Source organism: Xiphias gladius, chromosome 13 (assembly GCF_016859285.1).
Source record: "Xiphias gladius isolate SHS-SW01 ecotype Sanya breed wild chromosome 13, ASM1685928v1, whole genome shotgun sequence".
Classification (NCBI taxonomy): Eukaryota; Metazoa; Chordata; class Actinopteri; order Istiophoriformes; family Xiphiidae; genus Xiphias; species Xiphias gladius.
The window spans coordinates 7,115,267-7,136,943 of record NC_053412.1 but is presented as its reverse complement, the minus strand read 5'-3'; the positions used below and the strand labels follow the sequence as shown (position 1 = coordinate 7,136,943).

Below are 21,677 nucleotides of genomic sequence, written 5' to 3'. Positions count from 1 at the left end.
TATTAAACCGAAAACAAAAATGCATACAGTGTTTGTTTTTTTTTCATGCAGCCTAATTAAATTGTGCTGAGAACGACAAGCTGCATAATAATAATTATCCTCTTCAAGCTTTTTACATATAAAATGTTCTTACAAGAAAAGGAAAATGGCACTAATGTATGTACCTGTGTGCTATCTTATGTGCTACATAGTCATGAGATTCAAGAGTTGGATTCAACATTTTATTCAGCCAGACAAATGGGTGAAATAAATAGAAGAGGGATGATTCTTGTCACAGCAACAACTGTTATTATCTTCATCACCGTAACATTTGAACACACAATACATTTACATCTGTCACTTCAGTTAAATACATAATTTAGAGTCAATAATTGACATCCTGTATTAAATAGCTTACATTAGTGTAGTTATAATTTCAGCAAAGTTAATTTGTAGGTGACATCTTTAAGCCAAAAGCTTTAGCAAAAGAATTATATTCCCCCCATGGCACTACGTCTACTGACCCTCATGAGAAACATGCTGCTTTTCTCTACGAGTCATCTTTAGTGTGATCAGCCAGGTCAAGTAGAAAATAAGAAGTGTCACAAATCAAAACCAGCTGTTAAGAGTAAAAACACAATCACAAATATAAAAATAAGAAATCATTCCACAGTAAGTTGCATATCGACATTGTAAAAATCATTAAAAAAAAAAAAACATTAGCATTTTCCAGTGTTGTATTGCTTGGACTTTGGTCTTGAAACAGAAAAAGCAGCAAGTTGACTCACTGTGGAAATTTGGTTTAGCTCCTAAAGACTAAAGACTGTGATGGTATCTACATCTTTCCTCTGACACATTGGTCTCTTCCTATGAAATTCAATGCCTCAGTATCAGTTCAGTTCAGTTAAAATGCTCTGTTTAACCAATCTGCTTGCCTCTGACTCTCTTGCAGCTACTAAAAGTACAACTATCCATACCATATTAAAAATGTGATATAAACTCAAAATGCTACTTAGTGTTGCTATTGTTACCTGATGGCAATCAGGCAAGTTTTTTTTGCCGTGTATTTCATGTTGTTGCTGATTTATTAAAGTGAGCAGCAGTTAAATTTTTCCTACATTCTGGGCAGTTATATTAAGATTTTTTATTACTTTTACATTACAGTATGCATATGTTGTATTATGCACTGCTACAAGGTGGTGGTGACACTAGGTCCACAGATTTAGTTTATCTTATAGATACAGGAAAATCCTTAATTTGTAACTAAGTAGGCAGTAGTTGTATTTGTGGTCTTCCCATCAGCTCTTTGAAATGTCATCATTGTTAATTGCTCCCAGGTTGTTGTTTCTTAACTTAAATTTTATTAATATATTTCCTGGTTCAGACGCTCCTCTTCAAAACAGTTTGCCAGTTTTTTGACAATGTAAATAAGGTTACAAATATTGAACGCTGCACTTTCCAGGCCCCCACCTTCGATGTGTGATCAACAGCTAATAGTCTAATAAAAGATGAAAGGTGATGGCTCAACTTTTGTGACAAAGGTATTCCTAGTGATAAAGAAAAAGGATATTTGGGAGGGATACAAAACATACTGCTGGTAGACAAGATTCTGCATAGTTTTTCCAAATTAACTGCGAATTGGCAGCGATGCTCTATTTGTTACTTACATATACTTTAGTGCAGTTTTGGGCAGATGTATAACAAACAGTTTGTTGGCCTTATAAACTTGTCCCTCTCTCTCTCTGCCTCAAAGTCACACACAGTGAAATAAAGAACTTGTTCTGTCATTCATGGGGTTGCTGAAGGTTTTGGTTTATATGATTCATAAGCCTGTCACAGTTACGTGTTCAGCACAGACCAGAACTTGGTGAAGCTGCTCTGTAGTGTTTTCACCTCAGGTTCTTAGAGCTCATTTGGCTGAGACATATGGTCGTGAGATTCCTCTGATACCTTTACAATGTGTTCCATGTCATGCCTACTGCCACAGCAACTTAAGCCAAGTTTCTTTTACCTTTAAATATTGCTTTGAACGTGAAATTTGCAATGGATGTTAGGCTGAAGCTGAAACTCCCTGATGGTTAATTCCTGAGAAACTCTCCGTCCAGGTTCCCTTAGACAATAACAAGATGTGTTGTTTTCAATTTGATAAGCTCACACACTATCTTCTACAATTCAGTTAATTACATTAATTCAAATCAGACTGAGAACTTTCATCTCATCCTGTAATACACATGAGGTCACTTAGTGCTGGTAAATTTAGGTTCAGTTTAAAATGTATTTGATATAACAAATAAACCAACTTTACAGTTTGTAGAGTCTGTTTATCAATAACATATCAATTATAATTTTAAAAGACATTTTTCATAATAATAAGGTTGTTTAACATTTGAAATTGAGGCAAAATTTATGTTAATGAAATGAAGATTGTGGAAAAAAATTATCTATTTCAAGTTTCGATAGGGATTTTAATCACATACTGCTCTGATATTTCTCTGAAATATATAAACCCACTTAGCTTTCTTATTCATGCTCCAGGCCAGTCAATAAAATACTGTCCTGGCAATGGTGAAATGTTATACTTAGAGCAAATAAGCACAAGGAGGGATGAAAGATAAATACACAAGTAAATGAGAAAAGGGGATTCTTTTGTCAGTGCTCCAAAGGCTCACAGAAAAAGTAAAGGAGCATGACAAGAAGCAATGTTGTCATGCCTACCAGCTAATTTTGCTTCACAGCTTGGGATGGGATGGCTTTGCTGATGGCTGGCAGGCATTTTCTCTTGGTCCAAAGTTTTTTACACCGGTAACTGTGAAGTCAAAGCAAGTGAAAAGGGTGAGGGCATGGTGAATAATGTGATTTAGTGTTGGCAGGTTCTGTCCACACAGGTTGAACATTTCATAGGTCATTTGGTCGTTTAAAAGTCAAAAACTGGTCTAGTCCATGATGTTCAGACACATATGGATCTCAGAGGTTAGTCTCATCCCAGGTTGGGTCGTTCATGTTCTTCAGAACTCTCCTGATGATCCTTTCCAGCTCCTTCCTTGCTCGCTGCTCCTCCTCCAGCGTCCTCTTCATCCTCTTGTTGTCCTGGAGGAAGAGAGGAAGTGAGACAAAGAAAGAGGGGAAAAAAGAGGAGGGAAGAGCAGAAGGATATGAGAAAGAGAAAAACAAGTAGGAAGAGATTATATGCGATCATTTTCTGTTTGGACTAAATGAAACAAAAACGGAGTATTTAGCTTGAGTGGTGATAGTCAACGTGGCAAGACAAAGACAGGAGGAGCCAATGGAGAAATTCACAACATCAAGATTTGTTTACCATTTGTTATGTGTAAAATTCAGTCCAAAAACACAAAACAATGACTGCTTAACATCAACACCTGTCATCAACGTAAAAACACAACAATCTAGGTGTAAACACATACAACATAAAAATAATCCTTTAAGTCATACTCTCCCTTGCTGCTAATGTGAAGGGATTCGCTGTTTGGCAACGCTGGTGGAGGGAGGAGGGGTTGGTCTAAGCTCCAAAGCCCTCTTGAATTCTACAAGTTTTAAGATGCATGAAGACAGCTACATACAGCTGGCTATCGGTTTTAGCTTGTTGAAAAAATTTGGTTTTAGCTAAATGAGCTCAATAAGGCTGTGTAAAACATAGTAGCTGATGATGAAGATGACCGTGAATTGACTGTGGGTGTAGCTATTGTTTGACAACTCATTTCTGTATATTCTTGTTTTGCCTGTTTAAAAGGTATTAAATGTGATAATCTTCTTGTATCATGTCCCATACAAGCAGGTTTTGTTGCATTTATGGCAACAAGCATTGCTGACTAATTTGGAGTCAGTTGCCATTTAGAGCTGAGTTACAGGGAACATAACTAGTTTGCATTTAGCTTCATTTTTGTTGTAGTTGTTGTATTACTAATTTACTTTTTTTTATTTATGAGAGGATAATATATCAGGCACCATTATATCATGTATCCCTAATTAATAATGGAAATATGATCAGAGATGCATCGGGCCACATTAATGTTAACTTCCTAAAGACCCTATGGAATCTCCCACAGTGTTTCTGGTATGGGTTCATGGACCTCACTTTGAACCCTATAAAGTGAGACATTTGAAGAGGAAACTGATTATGAGAAGTTCAGATTAGTAATAAAATAAAGTGCAGACTTACCTGTTTGAGTTCCTGGACCTCATCCTTGAGACTGTACACAGTGTCCACCAGGCTCCTGCAGGAACAGCACAGCTCTGCTTTACTGTAAAACGCCTGATAAAGGACAACTAGACATCTGATATACCACGGACTCACACTATCCTTATTTTTCATATCCATATATGTTGTTATTGTTATAAATGTATTATCTTTTTAACTTGTTTGAATTTCATATGTTCCTATGCTTTTATATTTCTTTTTTCTTAAAACAGTGAAACATCCCACTTTATCACTTGACAGCCCCTGCATACATGCTGTGAATGCCTCTAGTTTTTCATTTCATATTTGATATGTTTCTACTTACTGTTTGTTCAGCATCCACCATTCACTACATTTGTATTCATATGTTATGGAGTTGTGTCTTGTTACTTTCAGCGACTCCTTGTCCCCACAGGGACCACTTTCAGAGCCTAAATTATCTGCAGTTGCACCGTCATCTCTCACCTCTCCTCCACCACAGTTTGTCCATTGCTCCTGGTTTCCTCTACTATAATCTTCTCCTCCTCTGGGAACAACATGTGAACATCCTTCCTGCTGGAGCCTGATTGAACAATGACAGCAGTGTAAGTTATCGACCCTGCGTCGCACAAAATATGACAAATGCACAAACACATAAACATGTGCACATGTACACAAAAGTACTGTATCATTCCAAGTTGCGAACACAGAATTAAAGGAGAATGAGTGTACAGAGTGGTTTGGATACTGATAGGGTGCCTTACAAACTAGAAGCAAATAAAGACCAGGTGATGTCAAAATTTGCTGATGTAAAATGAACAATGTGGCACTTTCTATTTGCTGAAATTTTATAGACCAAATCATTTATCAGTTCATAGAAAAAATAATGAATATAATTGCTAACTGTAGCCCTAAATAAGTGTGTCAGAGGAACACGAAGCGTGGAAGCTGCTAAGTGAGTGACCAGCAAGTAAGTTGACTATCCTGTTACTTGTACATCTGCTTGTTTTGTTTGCATGCAGTTAAGTACACACCCATCTTTAAACATACAATATAGTAAAATGGGGTATATGCTTGCAGAAGCCGTACTGATGGGAATGCACACAGGCTAATACACAAAGACAGCTACCATAAATGCACATATAAAGAAACACACACAGATTTACACACAACAGGCGAAAGGTTTGGGTCGATATATATATACATCTATCTCTAGTTGTAAACTAGGTGGTTCACCAGTGTGTCTGTGTTTTGCGACACCAATATCTTACGAGAAAACGAGGCAGTCCTGTAACTATGGGCGGTCCAGATACTGTCATAATCCGAGTCCTCTGACTGGTCAGAACATGGCAGGTTGCCAGGGAAACCAGCGATGGTGAGGCTGGTGTCAGCAAGTACATGGTTGTGCATGAGGTCAGTCCCTTGCCAGGCTTTGCCATAAAGTAACCGCCGGTAGATGGGGTTTGGAACAAACCAAATTGATGTTGGGGAGATGAGGGGAGGAGTACAAACCATATTGGATACAGGGTGAGGGTTTGGGACAAACCATATTGTAGGTGTGGGCAGTGTTTTTTTAAAACAAATATCAGATTTAAACCAGACCGACCAAAAATAAAAGGAAAACAGTTTGTGTGGGATAAAAGATGATGCATTTAAAGAAACAACAAAAGAGAGATAAACCAAACAAGACCATAAGGATGAAGCAGTTAATGAAAAAACGATGATTGGAGGATGAGGAAAGCAGACAAATGAAGGGAAGAATAAAAAAGAGAGGGGAGAGAAAAATATTGTTAGAGCTGAAAGCAGAGAACAAACAGTGTTAGCAATAACACACAGTAGCTAGCAGTGTGGGAGCATGTGTGTCCGTGATAATGTGTTCATGGTGTGTGTTTATATAAATGTGCTGATCTGTGTGTGTGCTCACTGGAGTTGAGAGTCTGTCGTGTCTTGGCACTGGTACAGTAGGCCTCAATCACTTTCAGTATCTGAGCATCCTCCTCTAGAGCGGCTGTACCTGGGAGAAAAGGACAGGAGAGAAGGACAGGTGAGACGGTATAAAACCGCAGAGAAAAAGTGTCGAAGTCTCCCTAAATACTGCAAACAGAGGACTTTCAACCACAGCCATATCGGAAACATGCAGTTTTTTGCAACATTGCAGAACAGCCGGCTGCAACTAACATGTTATCTTTTAAACCTGGGTCTCTACTCTGGATATAAATCATCTGTTATTCAGTTTGTGGTTATTTTACTTGTTTTTAATTCTTAAATTTGATGGAAATGTATTCAATCAAACAAGTGGGGGCCACGACTGCAAAGGACCAGTTGCTGTCCATCTCCAGTCTGTGATGTGAAGTTTACCAATTTAAGTTTATCACAATTAATAATGTTAAACAAATCAAACACAGATTATATGTGGCTGTCTTATTTTTTGCTAATGAATATAGCTTAGTGTTTGCTATTTAATTGCAGCTGAAATTGCAGCAACAGTTGCATCTTTTGGTACAGAATAGTAGACTGATTCATCGGCATATTATTTTGATATTATTTAACAACACAAACAATTCATGGAACTGACTTCGCACTTCGACATAAATCCCTTTTAGATAATTTTGAAGTAATGTAAATCTGTGTAGAAGCAACAGAGATACCTGTGTGTGACATGCATTTATTTGAAAAACATTTTTAAACAATGAAACTGAAACTGAATTTAGAAAGAACGTCACCACCAGCTTTTTTTAACAATTTAAAGGCAGATTCTTCCTTCACTGTCGGAGAGGTTTATTTCCGTTGCTCAGTTGTATACTTACTCTTTCTGACGGTGAAGTCCTCTTCTGACGGCTTCCTCTCTGGCTTCCTCTTAGGGAGCAGCTTCTTCATGTTCTTAGGACTTTTACTCATATCCTACAAAAAAGTGGTTGAAATGTGTACAGAAGGAATGTAATTCTTATTCCAATTTAACAGGACTCGGGAAACATCTAAAGCTTCGGTCACCTTCCTAAACAAAATTTGTTTGTGTAATTTCATGTGAATGAATTTGAAATGAATCCTGCTTCGAGAACCACATATTGTATACCACAAAGCAGAGGTATCATCTTGACTCATTTTAGTGTGTCATTGAACAGCACCTCCTTGTAGCATAGAGCGGCAGAGGGCCGGAGCGGAGGCGCAGGGCGAAGGCAGCTCAGGCTCCAGGGTTTGGGCGTACTCGGTGGCTCCAGGGGCCCCCACATTGGGCTGCCACTGTGTGCCGTCCCATATGAGGAGGGGTGGGGAAGGGTGTGGTAGGTGTGTCCAATGCTCCCTCCACGTGACTCAGAGTGTCTGGTAGGAGTGACGGGGTGAGAGGGCAACTGGGAGGAGGAGAGGAGAGGTTAAAGAAAGGCGCAAGCGGGTACAGTAGTGAATGAGGATCAACTTTATAACTGGTTAGTTGATTTATTCTTTACAAAACATGAAGACTTACTGTGTGACAGACAGACTGAGGCTTGTGCGAGTGTGTGTGTGCGGCCGGAGTGTGTGTGTGTTTGGTGAGAAGGTCTAGCCACTCCTGTAGATCGTGCTGACTGTTACACGCCACCTGTATCCGCTCACACTGGCCACCTGTACAACAACACAAACACGCATATACGCACAAATGTATATGTAGAGATAAGCAGGCATAGGTCACACAGGCAAACACTAGTACACTACTTACAGTAACCTAGTGGTTTCCTACATTTCCATAATTCCTTTGAACAACACACTGACAAAGGGCATGAATTTCTGGTGGTCTAGATCGAAATTAGTTTGTTGTGCTTCTCACGAGGCAGGAACGGATTTTGGCAAGAATTACAGGGATCTCAATTCAATTCCAGCATAAGTCAATGTGAACCTGCCTATGAAAACCAATTCAACATGGAACCTTGCAGGTGTCCAATGTAAAGACGCTAAAATCAAGTAGGATTTAATAAATGGGTTCAGCTGAAATCAGAGAAGTCTACTAGCTAAATGAGAGAGAGGGCTGACCAGATATTTCGAACGCATTCCTTAGGTTTTCTCCATCTTCTATTCTGGAGATGAGCATTCCTGATAGTGGCATCCTCCCCTACACAGACAGAAAGAGAAATACACAGGGTTAATCAGTGAACCATAGTTTTTGATAAGTTGAGGAACATAAAGACAGCATCATTTACAGTAAGTTTCATCTCATGTAAAAGATACCTGATAGATGAATCCACTCATTCTCAGGCTGGCAGACAGCATGAGCAGCGTATGAGGGAAGAGGACGAGGTAGCGTTCATTTGACTCCTGAAAAACAAAGCACCTGTAACATACTCTTTCATGGTCACTTGGACAGTCTTGTGTGTTAACTTTTTATCTGAACCTTCCTCTAGGTCACATTAACTTTTATTTGCTCTTATAGAAGATTAAAGTGATTGCTGCATATAAATCAAACATCACAATAATAAAGATTACATAACAACATTATATAAGAACATACGTGAAAACACTAAAGGTAAAATAACCAAACGAAACCAGCTACAATAGTAAACAAAAACTCTTTAGTTTAACTGGCAGGCCAGATAAATCACACACTTAAAATGTGGGTCAGTCCTCTTGGAAATGACTATAATACGATTAATTTGAGAAATGTGTCTTTAATGTCAGACAGATAAAGATGGTCTCAGGGTGTAGTTTAAGTTGTTCAGATGTTCCTGCCAGGTACCTGACAGTTCTGTGTGTGGACTGCGGCCTGGGACATGTGCAGAACAGGGCCGAGGGTTCTAATGTCATCCCCCTCCCAGTTTCTGATTGGCTCTGTTAAAATCTGCAACTCCAGCTCCTTCTTCTTCCTCACTTCCTGACACTGAGCCTGAAGACACACACAAAAGAATATAAAGGCACATATCTGCACAAAAACTGTGACAAACTGTCTGTTCATAATCGACGCAATTCTACTGTTAGTCAGTATGGTTACACACGCAAGTCAGGAAGCTGATTTATTTAAAAATAATCATTCAGTAAAATAATGTGTGTGTGTGTGTGTGTGTGTGTGTGTGTGTGTGTGTGTCTTACTCCAAGGTTTTTGAAGGCCGCCATGGAAGCATGAAGATCAGCTCTGTCAGGGTGTTGGTCCTAAGACAAAGACAAAATAAATACATTATAAAACATGGAAACACATCAAACAAAATATTTTTTGCATGCATACATGGAAATTCAGAAAATGGCAATTTCTTGCTCAGAAAAAAAGTGTAACACTGTTCACTCAGTTCACTGTTATGTTACTTAATATACCCAATGTCATCTGTATCTGTCAAAAAACAAAAAGCAAACCAAACTGGTAACAATTTAAAATTTAGCATTCATGAGCTGTTGCCAGCATTGCTGATTGGTTTATCTGAATAATATCACAGACAGACAGATTTAGGCTTACCTCCATGTGTCTGTCCAGTTCTTTCAGCAGAGTTGGGTACCTCTCCAGTCTAGTGAAGGGTTTACTCAAACTAGTAGTCAGAGTGAGGATCCCTGGTGTGGATGCCCCCTTAGACTCCATGTACTCCCCCAGCTCCTCACTGTGATACAAACACACAAATAAAAACAAAATATATTCACATAGTTTTGAGCAGAAAGCCTTGTTTTGTGTTACATGCATACACAGTATACACAGTCTCTTGACTGTACCTGTGTTGTGTGAGTACATTGACAGCAAACGGGTGGTTGGAGCAGTAGGCCACATAGATGATCTTCATTTGGGGCATCAGACTCAGGAAGAACCCCCCAATCCTCTGCTGGCTCTCTGGGAGTCTAAACACAAATGACGTGACAATATTAGACTTAGAACTGCCACTGCTGGCATTTCATCACACATTCAGGTAAAGATTTTAATAGATGATAATTATGGGGCGTCGGCTAGTGCTCAAGGATTCTGAATATGTACAGTGAATGTAACACTGAGGAAAAAATCTAGCTGGGAAACAGCATTTATATAAAGGCCATATATTAGACCATCATGGTTTAGTGACTAACGTCTAATAATTAATTATACCAAACAACCAATATCTGGTCCATTCCAATCTTACAAACTTGAACTCGAACATGAATTGAATGTGGCTGATCTTTTCAAGCAGACACCTGTTTCCTTATACTGCACTACATTGGCAAATAGACTGTGTTACTTCAGTCTACCACTAGATGTCTCTGTTGCTGTACTGGCTGCCTACATAAAGCTTCACTCAGGCCAAATGCTGGTCCCAGTTTCAGTCTACCTTCACCAAAGGGAATCTGGAGGATGTATTGTTAGTTAAACAGAATGCTAGCAAGAGCAGTTCATCAGGGTTTTGTATAGAGCCTATTTAAAAACTCTTTAAGACCTTTTATTTCTACCTGGAGGGGAAATTATAACCAATAAAAAAGACTTTCATAGATATCCCATATGAGATTACAATAATGTATTACAGAAAACCCTATTTTAGCTAGATATTGCTAGTAGAGCTGTAGCAGACAAAAGAGAGGGATATACTGACTTTGTATGCTCTTCTAAGGACTGAACCAATATCTGCTGGAAGGTTGAGATCTCCTCCAGATTTCCTTGAATATGACTGATGTCCACAGTGCTGAGTCTGCAAAACAGAGGCGAGGTAAAGAGGAGAGAGGAGGGGCATCACTCATAATTTAAAAGTGTTCTCTGGGTAATCCTGGTTTCTGTATGTGTAGATTGACTTAAATCTTCTACTGATAAAACTTCAGATAGAATCAGCTATTTTACTTTTGATTTTACAAATTGATCATAAACTGTATATTAGGTCAGATGTGGGTGAACCTTACATATTTAATAAAACAACGGTATAGATGAATCAATCTATTTGCCTTGCTTCAACATATACTGTATACAGGGATAGTAATTCATGCAATATGTATATTCTGTGAAACCTGGATGGATTATATTGGCATGTGTACCACTACCTCTAAACGAGACTGTTGAATAAAACACTAAAAAATGTAAAAATAAATTTACCTGTCTGTGGGATAAAGTGAGCGCAGGTATGAGCCCAGAAGACTCTGTAGCTCCCTTGAATATTCACTCTCTGCTTCCAGGATGTTCTGTAGGACCTGACAGAGACATGACCCGCAAAACACACAAACAAAAACACACACACACACACACACACACACACACACACACACACACACACACACACACACACACACACACACACACACACACACAGACATTTATATTATTTACAGTGAGAGATATAATGAAGAGGAGTTTAAAAATGGAAATACCGTATGCTTTGGCCCATAACAAATATCAGTAACACTTTATTTTAACAGACTGTTGCCACATAAATGGTAGACATCCCAACTGTCTATCATTCATGTGACAGCAATCTGTTTTCTGTCTACTGTTGATGTCACTATGAACACATTTTTTAGAACACAAACACAACATCCGGGAAGGTCAAAATGACTCGATAAGCAGTTTGTTTTGTCAGTGCGAGATGTGTTTCGCATTAAGCTAACGGAGAGAGACAACAGACCCTGTGGGAGCTGCAGCACTGGCTCAAGGAGTTTTAAATGGGTCTGTGAATCCACAGGCTAATTGGCTAACCTCTCTCCAACATCAGAAACCTCACAGGAATGAGGTTTCTGCTAATGAATTGTAGCATTTTAGACAAGTAACTGTTGCAGGAGATGGTAAAAATTTGACTGCGACTGAATTAATAAAATAAAATAAAACTGAATATATATATTTTTTATTAAAATTTGACATTAAAGAGGACGCAGACAGGATGCCAGGGCAGGCATCGGCAACAAGCATACTGTGAAAAAATAGAGAAAAAAACCTCAAAGCTTGTATTCCCTAATAATACAGGCTTCTGTCCTAAAGCTTTGAGAAGCTTTTTTAGAAGAAGGACAAAATCTTTTTTATTTATAACCTGTTTTTTCTTTTCCATTTCTGTCTGGGAACAACTTTAACTTATGGCAGGATCTATGTGCATTTTTGTGTGTGTGTCTGAGAGAGACTAAGGCACCCGAACCAAAGATGGACTGTCTAGAGAGACTGTGCAAGTTGTTGCATTATTAAAACACACACAAACACATACACACACACCAGCAGGAGCCAACCTTGGGGCAAGGCTGCCCCAGAAACCACTGAAATGGAAGAAATAACCTAGATTACATCTGCTCCCTCACACACACACAAATGCACACACACATACACACATACACACACACGACACATGCAGGGGTCCCATGCAGACTTCACAAATCGTCACGTTTGTACACACAGACACAGCTATACGATCATTGATTGGATGTGTGGATGAAAAATAATCGATTGTAACAGTCCACAAAAGCAGACACACATGTGACAAGCATCCATTAACTCAGTTCACTCCAGAAGTCTAACTTAAAGCTGGACCAGGAGAGGCAGGAAGCTCAAACAAAGGAGATTATTTCTGAAAATAGTGAGAGCTGGTGGATTTTCTTCCTCTTTCCATGCTCATATGAATATTTGGTAATCATTAAAGAATAAGCACAATTTTAACACACACACGCACACACACATGCGTGCAGACACAAACACAGTCTCTTAAGAGAATGATGCTCACCACGTTGTAGTAGGTCTTGCTGATGATAGTGTTGTCAAAACCTTTGGGTGGACTTTTTAAAGTCCCAGACTTTGGCTTGTCTGATGATGTCTTATCTAAAAACAGAGAAAGGAGGGATAGTTTAATGGTCAGTGGTAGGAAACTGACACAAAAAACAAACTGCAAGTGAGTTCCATCAAACTACAATAAAAGGGAAGACATTTCAAGTAAATACTTGTTTCATTGACTGTCATTATACAATATTTACAACAACATTCAAAAAAGGGACACAGAAAAAAATGTCTCTTTTTGCATTTAAGTTTCAACATCTCCCTACTGCAGGGCAATGTTGTGGCCATTACAGTATATAGGACGACCACTGATTGAATGCCGTAAGTCACTGACTCCACAATGTCATATTATCTCACTGTCCTGGTTATTGTTATTTCAGCTTCGTATGACCAATATTAGGGATGCTGTCATATCCTTCAGTTCACTATGGGTCTTTGGAGACATTGCAATGTAAAGCCAGAGGAGTAATGGCTATTTCCTAGCTTTTCTTTTGAACACAGATCTTCATTCTGGAGGGAATTGGTTACACAAAACAGGAGCAGTAACCAAGGCTATATAATCTATACTTCTGTCTTCTTCATGATACACACAAAGGTTCAGTCTCAGTAACAATGATTTATTTCAGTAAACCAAGATGACAGGTAAGTGGAGCCTCCAATTTATCTCTGTTTACTTGACAAACAATCATTGTCAGCAAAACTTTGCATCTCTCCAGTGCAATCCTGTTATCTCACACATCCAACAACTCCCAATGGCCATATTAAATTACTGCCATTCCTCAGTATGCTGTTATCATGGTCCTTGTTTTCTGCTGCAAGCTTTAAGTCAGGAAGTTTTTTTCTATACAGCTGCTCTGGAACTTCCTGTCATTGTTTGCTCGTGGAGCTTCCTTCCTTCTTTCCTACCTTCCCTCCTCAGACAGAAACACAACTAACCAACACAATCAAACCAACCACGGGAACATGACTCCTACAAACACAGAGGGCAGCAGTTAAAAGCCTCATGAACTCAGTGCTCAGTTTGAGTTCAGAACTGCATATCACCACAGCTTTTCATTTTTATCACCATTCCTACGATGTAAAATTAAAAACCAAAAAGGCTGTAAAATGCCTTAATATCTTCTCATTGTATGTACACACTTGCTGATATAAACTCGAAGAGAAATTTGAGCCATTATATCCAGAGATCAATGGGATTAAGCCTCTGAATTTAATGTTTAAATTTCTTTTCATTAGCAACATTAGGGGACAGGTCACTTAAATTAAAAAAAAAGGGTTACGAAAGTGGGGAATCCCAAAACAAAAATAAATCCTACGTACGAATTTGTGCTCGGCTATAGTACATTTCAAGGGCAGACATGCAGGAAGTCTATTTGTTTGTGCGTATCTGTGTGTGTAGCCGGTCTGTGTCATTGCTTGGGGAAAATCCTGCATGCTTCAAATTCATTTTAGAAGGTTTGGGTCAACTATATTGTTGAATATACCATAATATGTTTTAAACCTTACCACAAGAAAGTACATCTTGATTTCAATGTTAATTTTACTGCAATTTAAATTAAAACTGCAATATATTATCTTTCAGTCCTGGTGGATTTATAAACGAGCTACTGTATTCTGAATCCGCTGCTGGAGGTACAGGGAGTTGCAGACGTGAATACTGCGAGTTACAGATGTTAACACAAGACTTATATGCAGGAGAGGGAAACCATCAACTGTGACCAAAACAATGATAAAGCCGATTCATATTTTTCCCACTGTTCTAGAAAACGACTGGGGAAATTAATGATGCAACACCGTCTGAAGCAATTAGAGCTTCACCCACCGCTTCCTTTCAGCTCCCGTACATAGTTACTGGGGAACCACCCAGTCTTGCCGTTGAACGAGCCTTCCCACCAGCCCCCCTCCTCCTGCCTGCTCACGCTGATGATGTCACCCTTGGAGAAAGAGAGTTCGTCCTCATTGGTCTGCTGGAAGGCAAAGCGCGCCCTGACCAGCAACTGGCCACACCCACTGCCCTCCGACATGTCCTAGAAACGAGGAGAACAAGAAACACAGAACTACCTGAATCTCTGCATCACGTACTAACTGGATATATATTAAAAAAAAGGATAGATGTTACTTATTTATTAGTCATGTCTGGAGAGGAGCCTTCTCTAGACACAAGAACAGGTCTTCAGAGGTGGAGTAATATCAGTAACCTCGGTCAGCATTTGTTTACTGTCATTAATTTTGAGTTATGTTATTGTCGTTGTCATGGTTACTCACCAGGCTGCGGTACTGAGGCTGCAGCAGTTTAGAGGAGCGACTCTGAGTGTTCAGAGAATCAAAAGACTTGATCCTCAATGTCGAGGAGTGCGGCACACACACACTGTCTCCAGAAACACCTACATCCGCAAGCACACAACGCTTCAATTAGCCATCTTGTTAAAAAATGTAAATATTTTAAACTCATTACAAATGCTGGTGAAGATATACTTCTACACACACTATTACCCTAAAGAGCATTTATCAAAATATAATTATTCTATGTAACATAAACAGTTTATTATATTCATCAGTTCTGCATATGATACTGATACTTACATCACAGAACTACTTCTAATCATAATATGAATAAAAATAAAAAATTTATAGAGCACTTATCTGAATAGAACAAAAACTAAGTAACATGGACAAAAAGGGATAAGATGCTACAAAATAAAAACACTGCAAACATGAAAAGTCTGCTTTAAAAAAAGAAAACGCACACATTCAGACACACTCATATGAAAAAATACAATAATCTTGCCTTCAGTAGCTTTGTTAAGGTTAACCAAGGAGTTTAGGACCTTGGAGAAGTTCAGTCCCTGCAGGAGGTCATTGACCTCAAAGGGCTAAAGGAGAGACAACCAAATAAAGAATAAGAAATACAGTTCAGAACAGCAAGAAACCATAGAGGGGTTTGAGGCCGGAGAGAAAAAAAGGACACACATTCATAATAAATTTATAGAACATTACATCAGCAAGGACACAAAGCTGTCTTCCTGATATTTCCAGGCATGCATCTCTCACAGAGATGTGGTGGTAAACAGAAAAGAAGGGCCTATGGCCTCCGGCTGGTGATCATAAAAAGCCATGTTTTCTAAAACACACAACATGGTTTACTGAATGCATTCAGCAACAACAAAAACAAAATCATATTTTTAGAAATTGTGGGTTTTTTACATTTACAATATCCTTTTCTTATTTAGTTTGCATGCCAACTCTTTGCAAATGTATATTATGAAGAAGTACGTCAGCCTAAAAATGAAGAAACACTGAGTTTAGTGGGGGTTTACATTCCTGCTCCAGACTGCAGACTGGATTACTCAAAGTCTTAGCTCCCCCTTGTAATCTCCCCATCACAGACACACACATTCACAGACACAAACACATACACACAGCCATAACCAAAATACCTCTGAAGCCCCTAATCTTGTGTATACCACACACACACACACTGACTGACTTCTACATTCCCAAGGTGTGAAGGTGGCGCGACCTGGCGCGTGAAAGTCAAAGATGAAAAATTCTTATGTGATGCTTGAACATTTTAATTTTCAGTAAAAGTATCTCATGATGAGAATGACAAGAAATATCCTAATTCCACAGACAAAAAAAATAATGTTCTTTAATGCAGTCTTCTTCTCAAAAATCCACTTGGTCTGATTTATATACTCAGGCTGATCAGCAGTCAAAGCAGTATGGACCCAACAGTTAATACACAATTTCACTTTGCCCACGGGCATTTGGCCAAGGTACAGTATGAGGCTTTCTATCCACTCCTGCAGTAGAAACACACTGGTGGATTCACACAGATGCATTTGCACACATTTTATGCACTTACTGTAGCTGGTGCTCCTTCCAGGCTCTAGTGTACAATAACGGATCAATTTATTTGATTAAATCTGACATTAAGAATGACATGTAGAATGTCAGCAACAAACAAAAGCACTTGCATAAAGATCTTATAACTTATTAATGGAGAAAACTGCATTTTAGATTGAAATACAAGATAAAAGTTTATTGATCCCTGAAAGAATTTAATAGATCACGCATGATATACTTATTATTTATAATTAAGTGAATAATGGTCTCAACGAGCCCAGTAAGACAGAGGACATCTGATCCTATATGTCCTCTAATTCCTATTTATATTTGACTTATCATGACGTTTATTTGTTCATCTTTATAAACAAATTAGTTTTACTGCATTATTGACAACAAACTGTCTTTATTTATGCATTGTGCTTCAAAAATCTATGAATAAATCCTCCTGTAAATGTACACATCTTTAAATTAGTATTAATATAGCTTTCATGAAATTAATGTCTTCTTAAAAGACATAAAACAATAAAATTTGACTTGATAAAAAATAATAGTAATGCTACCATAGCATGCAATCTAATGCAGTTAGGTTCATCTTGCAGGCAGTGAAAATACTCTTGCTTGCAGCTTTGGGATGTAGAGAGCACATTATCAAGGCATGCTTAAAACAAACGCCTGTGATTGGTCAAACAGCTTACCCCATAATAGGGAGCGTTTGATTTAATGCTGCAGAGAAGGCACACTAAATGCAGAGAATCAATATCCCACCCGATTAGGTTTAATTAATAGCAGAAGCCAAATGATCGGGATTGTTATCTGATTAATTGTGCAGCTCTGATTAATCACGGAGTCAGAACTCATCCACACGCATACTAGCACTTTTCGTCCACTCTGTAATCCTTCTGTATTGGACAGGCAGTCTGTCTCGTCCCCTGCTTGTCCGATGACTGTCTGGGAGAATTACTACACTGATGTCAGTCAGGCTGATGGTAATGGAGGCCTTGGCTTCCAGCAACATGGCTGACATGCTTGTAATCAACCTGATTGGAAAATCCACTGGCTGCCTGGCGTGTCGCATTACGTCCGCCCACCCTTCTCCTCTACTCCATTTCATCCTTTCATACTCTTTCCATTTCTCCTTTATCATCGATTCAAGTTTTTATTTCTTAAAGCCCATTCTCATCATTAATATCATTTTTCAAGTCAGCCTAGGACTTCATGTTTTGTAATCTGCTCTTTTCCATTATGACTCCATGTTTTTTTCCATGGCTAAGATCAATAGTGTAATTGTGAGTGTGTGTGTGTGTGAGATGGGGGGGGGGGCATTTTTTTACCACACTAGCCCTCTCTTCACGCCCACTGTGGGGCAGGACATAACCCGGCTTGACCCACTGTTGTGCAAACACACACACACCCGAATATGTGCTTTTGAACTTCGATAACAATACAGATATTTTTTAGATAAACATGCCAACAGCCTAGTATTTTGTACTGTTTTCAGTCATTTCCAACTTTATATTTGACAGCCTCCGTGCCAAACAGTTCTGCAGAAATGTTTGTTGCTTCCCACAGAGGTTTCATAGAGAACGTCATAAAACTTTGCTAGAGCCAATAATCGTCATCACCATCACCAATAAAAACAACATGCATGCACATCACCATCAACATTATCATCATCATACGATAAAATTCATGCAAATGAATGCAGTGAAATCTGATAGAAATATATCTCATCAGAATCACTTTTAGTAAAGAGATCCCCGTAGACAAATGCTGCAGTATTGATCAGTCACAAATAAACATGTATCTGTATCATATCTCTGATTTCAGGGGGGGGAGGGAGCACACCAACTGACTGGACTACAGTTACCTCAAATATAAAAACAAGATCTACCCAATATATTGATCTCTTCCAAAACTGTGTGTCCACATTTATCTCTGCCTCTTGTTTCCATAACTACAAAGGAACCATAACTCATCCTCGGGCAGCAATAATACATATAACACTGCAGGTTTGAAAACATATTTTGGAAACAGCAACTGAGAAGTGCAGATCAGAAGTTTAACTGTCCTTATACTCCTGTCATTAATGTGCCTGCCTTTACCCTTCTTTTTTACATCTATAATAAACACAAATTCATTGTAAATACACAGTGGCTTCATGCTTATATGGCCTACCTGTTATATAAGGATACACCCCTTTTCTTTATTAAAGAAAATAGTACCACTTTCTATAAAAAACGTTATTTATAGGGAATTTCAATAATGGCTTAATTAATGGACAGTAAATCATTTACTGCTGATAGCCTTTTGGTTGCCAGGTTCTGAAACATCGCTGAACCATTACCTGGACCAAGATATTTTTAATTAACAACTTATTAGCGTTTACAGGTGAAGACTTGAGTGATTACAACTCCTGTATAAATAAACTTACTAACATTTATAATGATTTTGATTGACTTTCGACATTTATGACTGCACACTCACCAAATAGAGTGGACAAAAGAATTTTTCACAACCTGGCAACCCAAAAGTTGTTCTTATAAATGTATAAAGGTTTTGTTGAAAAACTAAGATTAGTGTCATTCTGTATCATTTGTCATTTCATAGCTCATTACAAAGGAATATCCGGGTTAAAGAAAACAAATCCCGCCACAGCCATATTTACTTATAAATGTCACTTTTTCCAGGTTAGTCCATATTAAAGTAACTGTTGCTGTCTCAACGGGACTAACGGCTAAAAAAAACATATACAGCATAGAGACGTCACTAATAAAGTAGTAGGGTACATAATTTTGTAAAAGATGGTTTAAACGATAAATAGGCTAGCTGAGGTACGGGACAGCCCTGTTGTTCTGGTCTTCGTGCTGTGGAGGTGCATTCATAAATCCAGTTTTGGTGCGTTAACTCACCTCCACACCGAAAGCCCCGCAGCCTTTAAGAAACTCGGCAATGTTCCTCTGACACTCGCTGTCGCTCCTCGGCTCCTGGAAAAACTACGAACAAAAAGTCGCTAAATTAGCTTCCAACACGGCGACTCGAAACATTATTAAGCAGCTGGCGAAGGTGTTTGAGGGTTTTCCGCATGAAAACAATCTTATTCCAGGCGTTGCTGGTGCACTTGCCACTTGCTGCTTATCAGCATCAAATTAGCTAGCGTAAAGAGTCAATCTTCCGGTTTCGACTTTCGAACTAAAACGTTAATTGAGATAGGTTTTCGTACATTTCGTGTTTGTAATTTGACTTTCAGTACAAACTACACTTACTGTTCTTTTATTTCATTTATCAGATACCTAGCTGTTGTAGTCTGGTGAATCTTTAGTTTTCCAATTACCCCTGAGGGAGGACATCCATAGCTGCTGACACTTTTTTATGCCTTTATTTTGAAAAAGGGCACTGCCTCACTTTATGTTGAGGTGCAGCTAACTGAGGCTAACTTGACACAGACCGACAACCTCCCAGGGAAGTTGGATAAGCCAAAGGAGGATATGACGTTGACAGGTTCACGGTCCATTGTGTGTGTGTGTGTGTGTGTGTGTGTGTGTGTGTGTGTGTGTGTGTGTGTGTGTGTGTGTGTGTGTGTGAGAAAGAGAGAGAGAGAAATGACTTAAAATTCTAAATAAAAATGATTGGCATGTTAAAAAAAAACCCATTAGAGTCTGAGCATTAACTATCAGATGGTCAATAAAGGTAATAAAGTAGTTGGCAATTTGCAGTATAGTATTGGTGACCAGTGGACCAAAACACACACTCATTGTAGTATCTTAGTCCGATAAGACATTGTAGAATTAGTCTACATTCAATATAAGTAGTTGTATTACAACATCTCTATTGGCAATATTAAGTACTACAGCAACATATTGTCTTACTGATGAGGGAATCAGGTCACATTCATATATTGAGCGATGTTACATTTTTTTACGTGTTTAGAAATACAAATAAATAAATACGTAATTTAAAAAATAGATAACATCGAATATAATTAATGGTGAGGATAAACTGTATAGGAAAAAAAAAAGAAAACGACAAAGAAAAGCTACAACAGCCTGTTTCAAAAAATAATTAGTAGTACTGTTGTAGGTATAGTAGTCCCTCTGTAATACTACAACAGTATTCGCAAGTGTCTAAACAGTAGTTATCCCTTTTGACTTTAGATTTTTTTTTTTCAATCAACAACAAAAGACACATTAATGCCAAAGTGAACAAACAAATCTCTGAATGATTTTTATAGCTAATGTGTGGTGTCATCGTTTGTCACTTTGTTTCAGGAACCCTTCATTCCTTTAAATGTTGCCTAAGTGGGTTTATTTTGCCTGTTGACGTACTCTGTTTTGCTTTTGTGTTGTTTTCCATGTTTTCCATAGCCCGGTGAACATATTTTAATCACAGGTTATACTGTCCCCTAGCCCTCCATCCACTCACTTTGTCCACCGTGCCGGGTCTGAGTCGCTCCAGCAGCCTGCACAGCACCGCTCCATCCTGCAGAGACGCCTGGAGGAAAGCCTCTGGGTCCGAGATGCTTTTCTTGGGAGACTCCAGGACTCCCAGCGTGATGAGCCACGTTACCGTCTGTTCGGCCGAATTCATGCCTGAGTCGATAAAAAAAAAAAAAAAAAACAACAACAACAACAACAACAGCAGCAGCAGCAGCAGCAGCAGTAGCAGCACTCTTTGGTGTCTGCGCTGTCCTACTTGTGGTACGTCCAAGATGAAACAGGAGGGTCAGCCCCGCCTTGTTCGAACAGTCAACGCGCTCCGGTCGGATCCCTCCGGCTGTTTTTTCGAAACAGAAAAAAAAAAACAGAGGTGGAAATGAGAAATGAGGGGGGTTTCCTTCCTTTAACTGCTTGGTATTGTCCCAAACTGCGCTCTCTCCGTCTCTCTCTCTCTCTCTCTCTCTCTCTCAGCGGATGTCGGCATCACCTCTGCTTGAGCACAAAGTCGCAGCAGCGCCAGTGGCCAGTTAGACGCCGTGGAACACCACTTCCTGTGACAACTTTCAAACTAAAGGCCTGTACTCGACGAGCGCCT

At 38.9% G+C, this 21,677-nt stretch overlaps 1 protein-coding gene across 4 annotated transcripts; it reads right to left on the bottom strand.

Annotated features, from left to right (window-relative positions):
* Positions 1 to 236: 236 nt before the first annotated feature.
* Positions 237 to 21,233, bottom strand: arhgef7b (Rho guanine nucleotide exchange factor (GEF) 7b). Of its 4 annotated transcripts, XM_040142229.1 has the most exons (22): positions 21,069 to 21,233; positions 19,559 to 19,642; positions 15,589 to 15,673; positions 15,066 to 15,184; positions 14,623 to 14,827; positions 12,751 to 12,845; positions 11,148 to 11,242; positions 10,657 to 10,752; positions 9,815 to 9,937; positions 9,567 to 9,705; positions 9,209 to 9,268; positions 8,859 to 9,005; positions 8,354 to 8,440; positions 8,159 to 8,237; positions 7,617 to 7,753; positions 7,279 to 7,503; positions 6,961 to 7,054; positions 6,078 to 6,167; positions 5,425 to 5,583; positions 4,640 to 4,736; positions 4,157 to 4,211; positions 237 to 3,066 (listed from the first exon to the last, which is right to left on the bottom strand). In XM_040142229.1, the coding sequence occupies exons 1-22, from the start codon at positions 21,231 to 21,233 to the stop codon at positions 2,944 to 2,946; spliced, it is 2,559 nt and encodes an 852-aa protein (XP_039998163.1). In that variant the 3' UTR covers positions 237 to 2,943. The 4 variants fall into 4 exon arrangements, with proteins under 4 accessions (XP_039998163.1, XP_039998160.1, XP_039998161.1 ...); XM_040142226.1 differs by lacking the exon at positions 5,425 to 5,583; XM_040142227.1 differs by lacking the exon at positions 5,425 to 5,583 and having other exon boundaries at positions 2,949 to 3,066; positions 4,157 to 4,249.
* Positions 21,234 to 21,677: the final 444 nt, after the last annotated feature.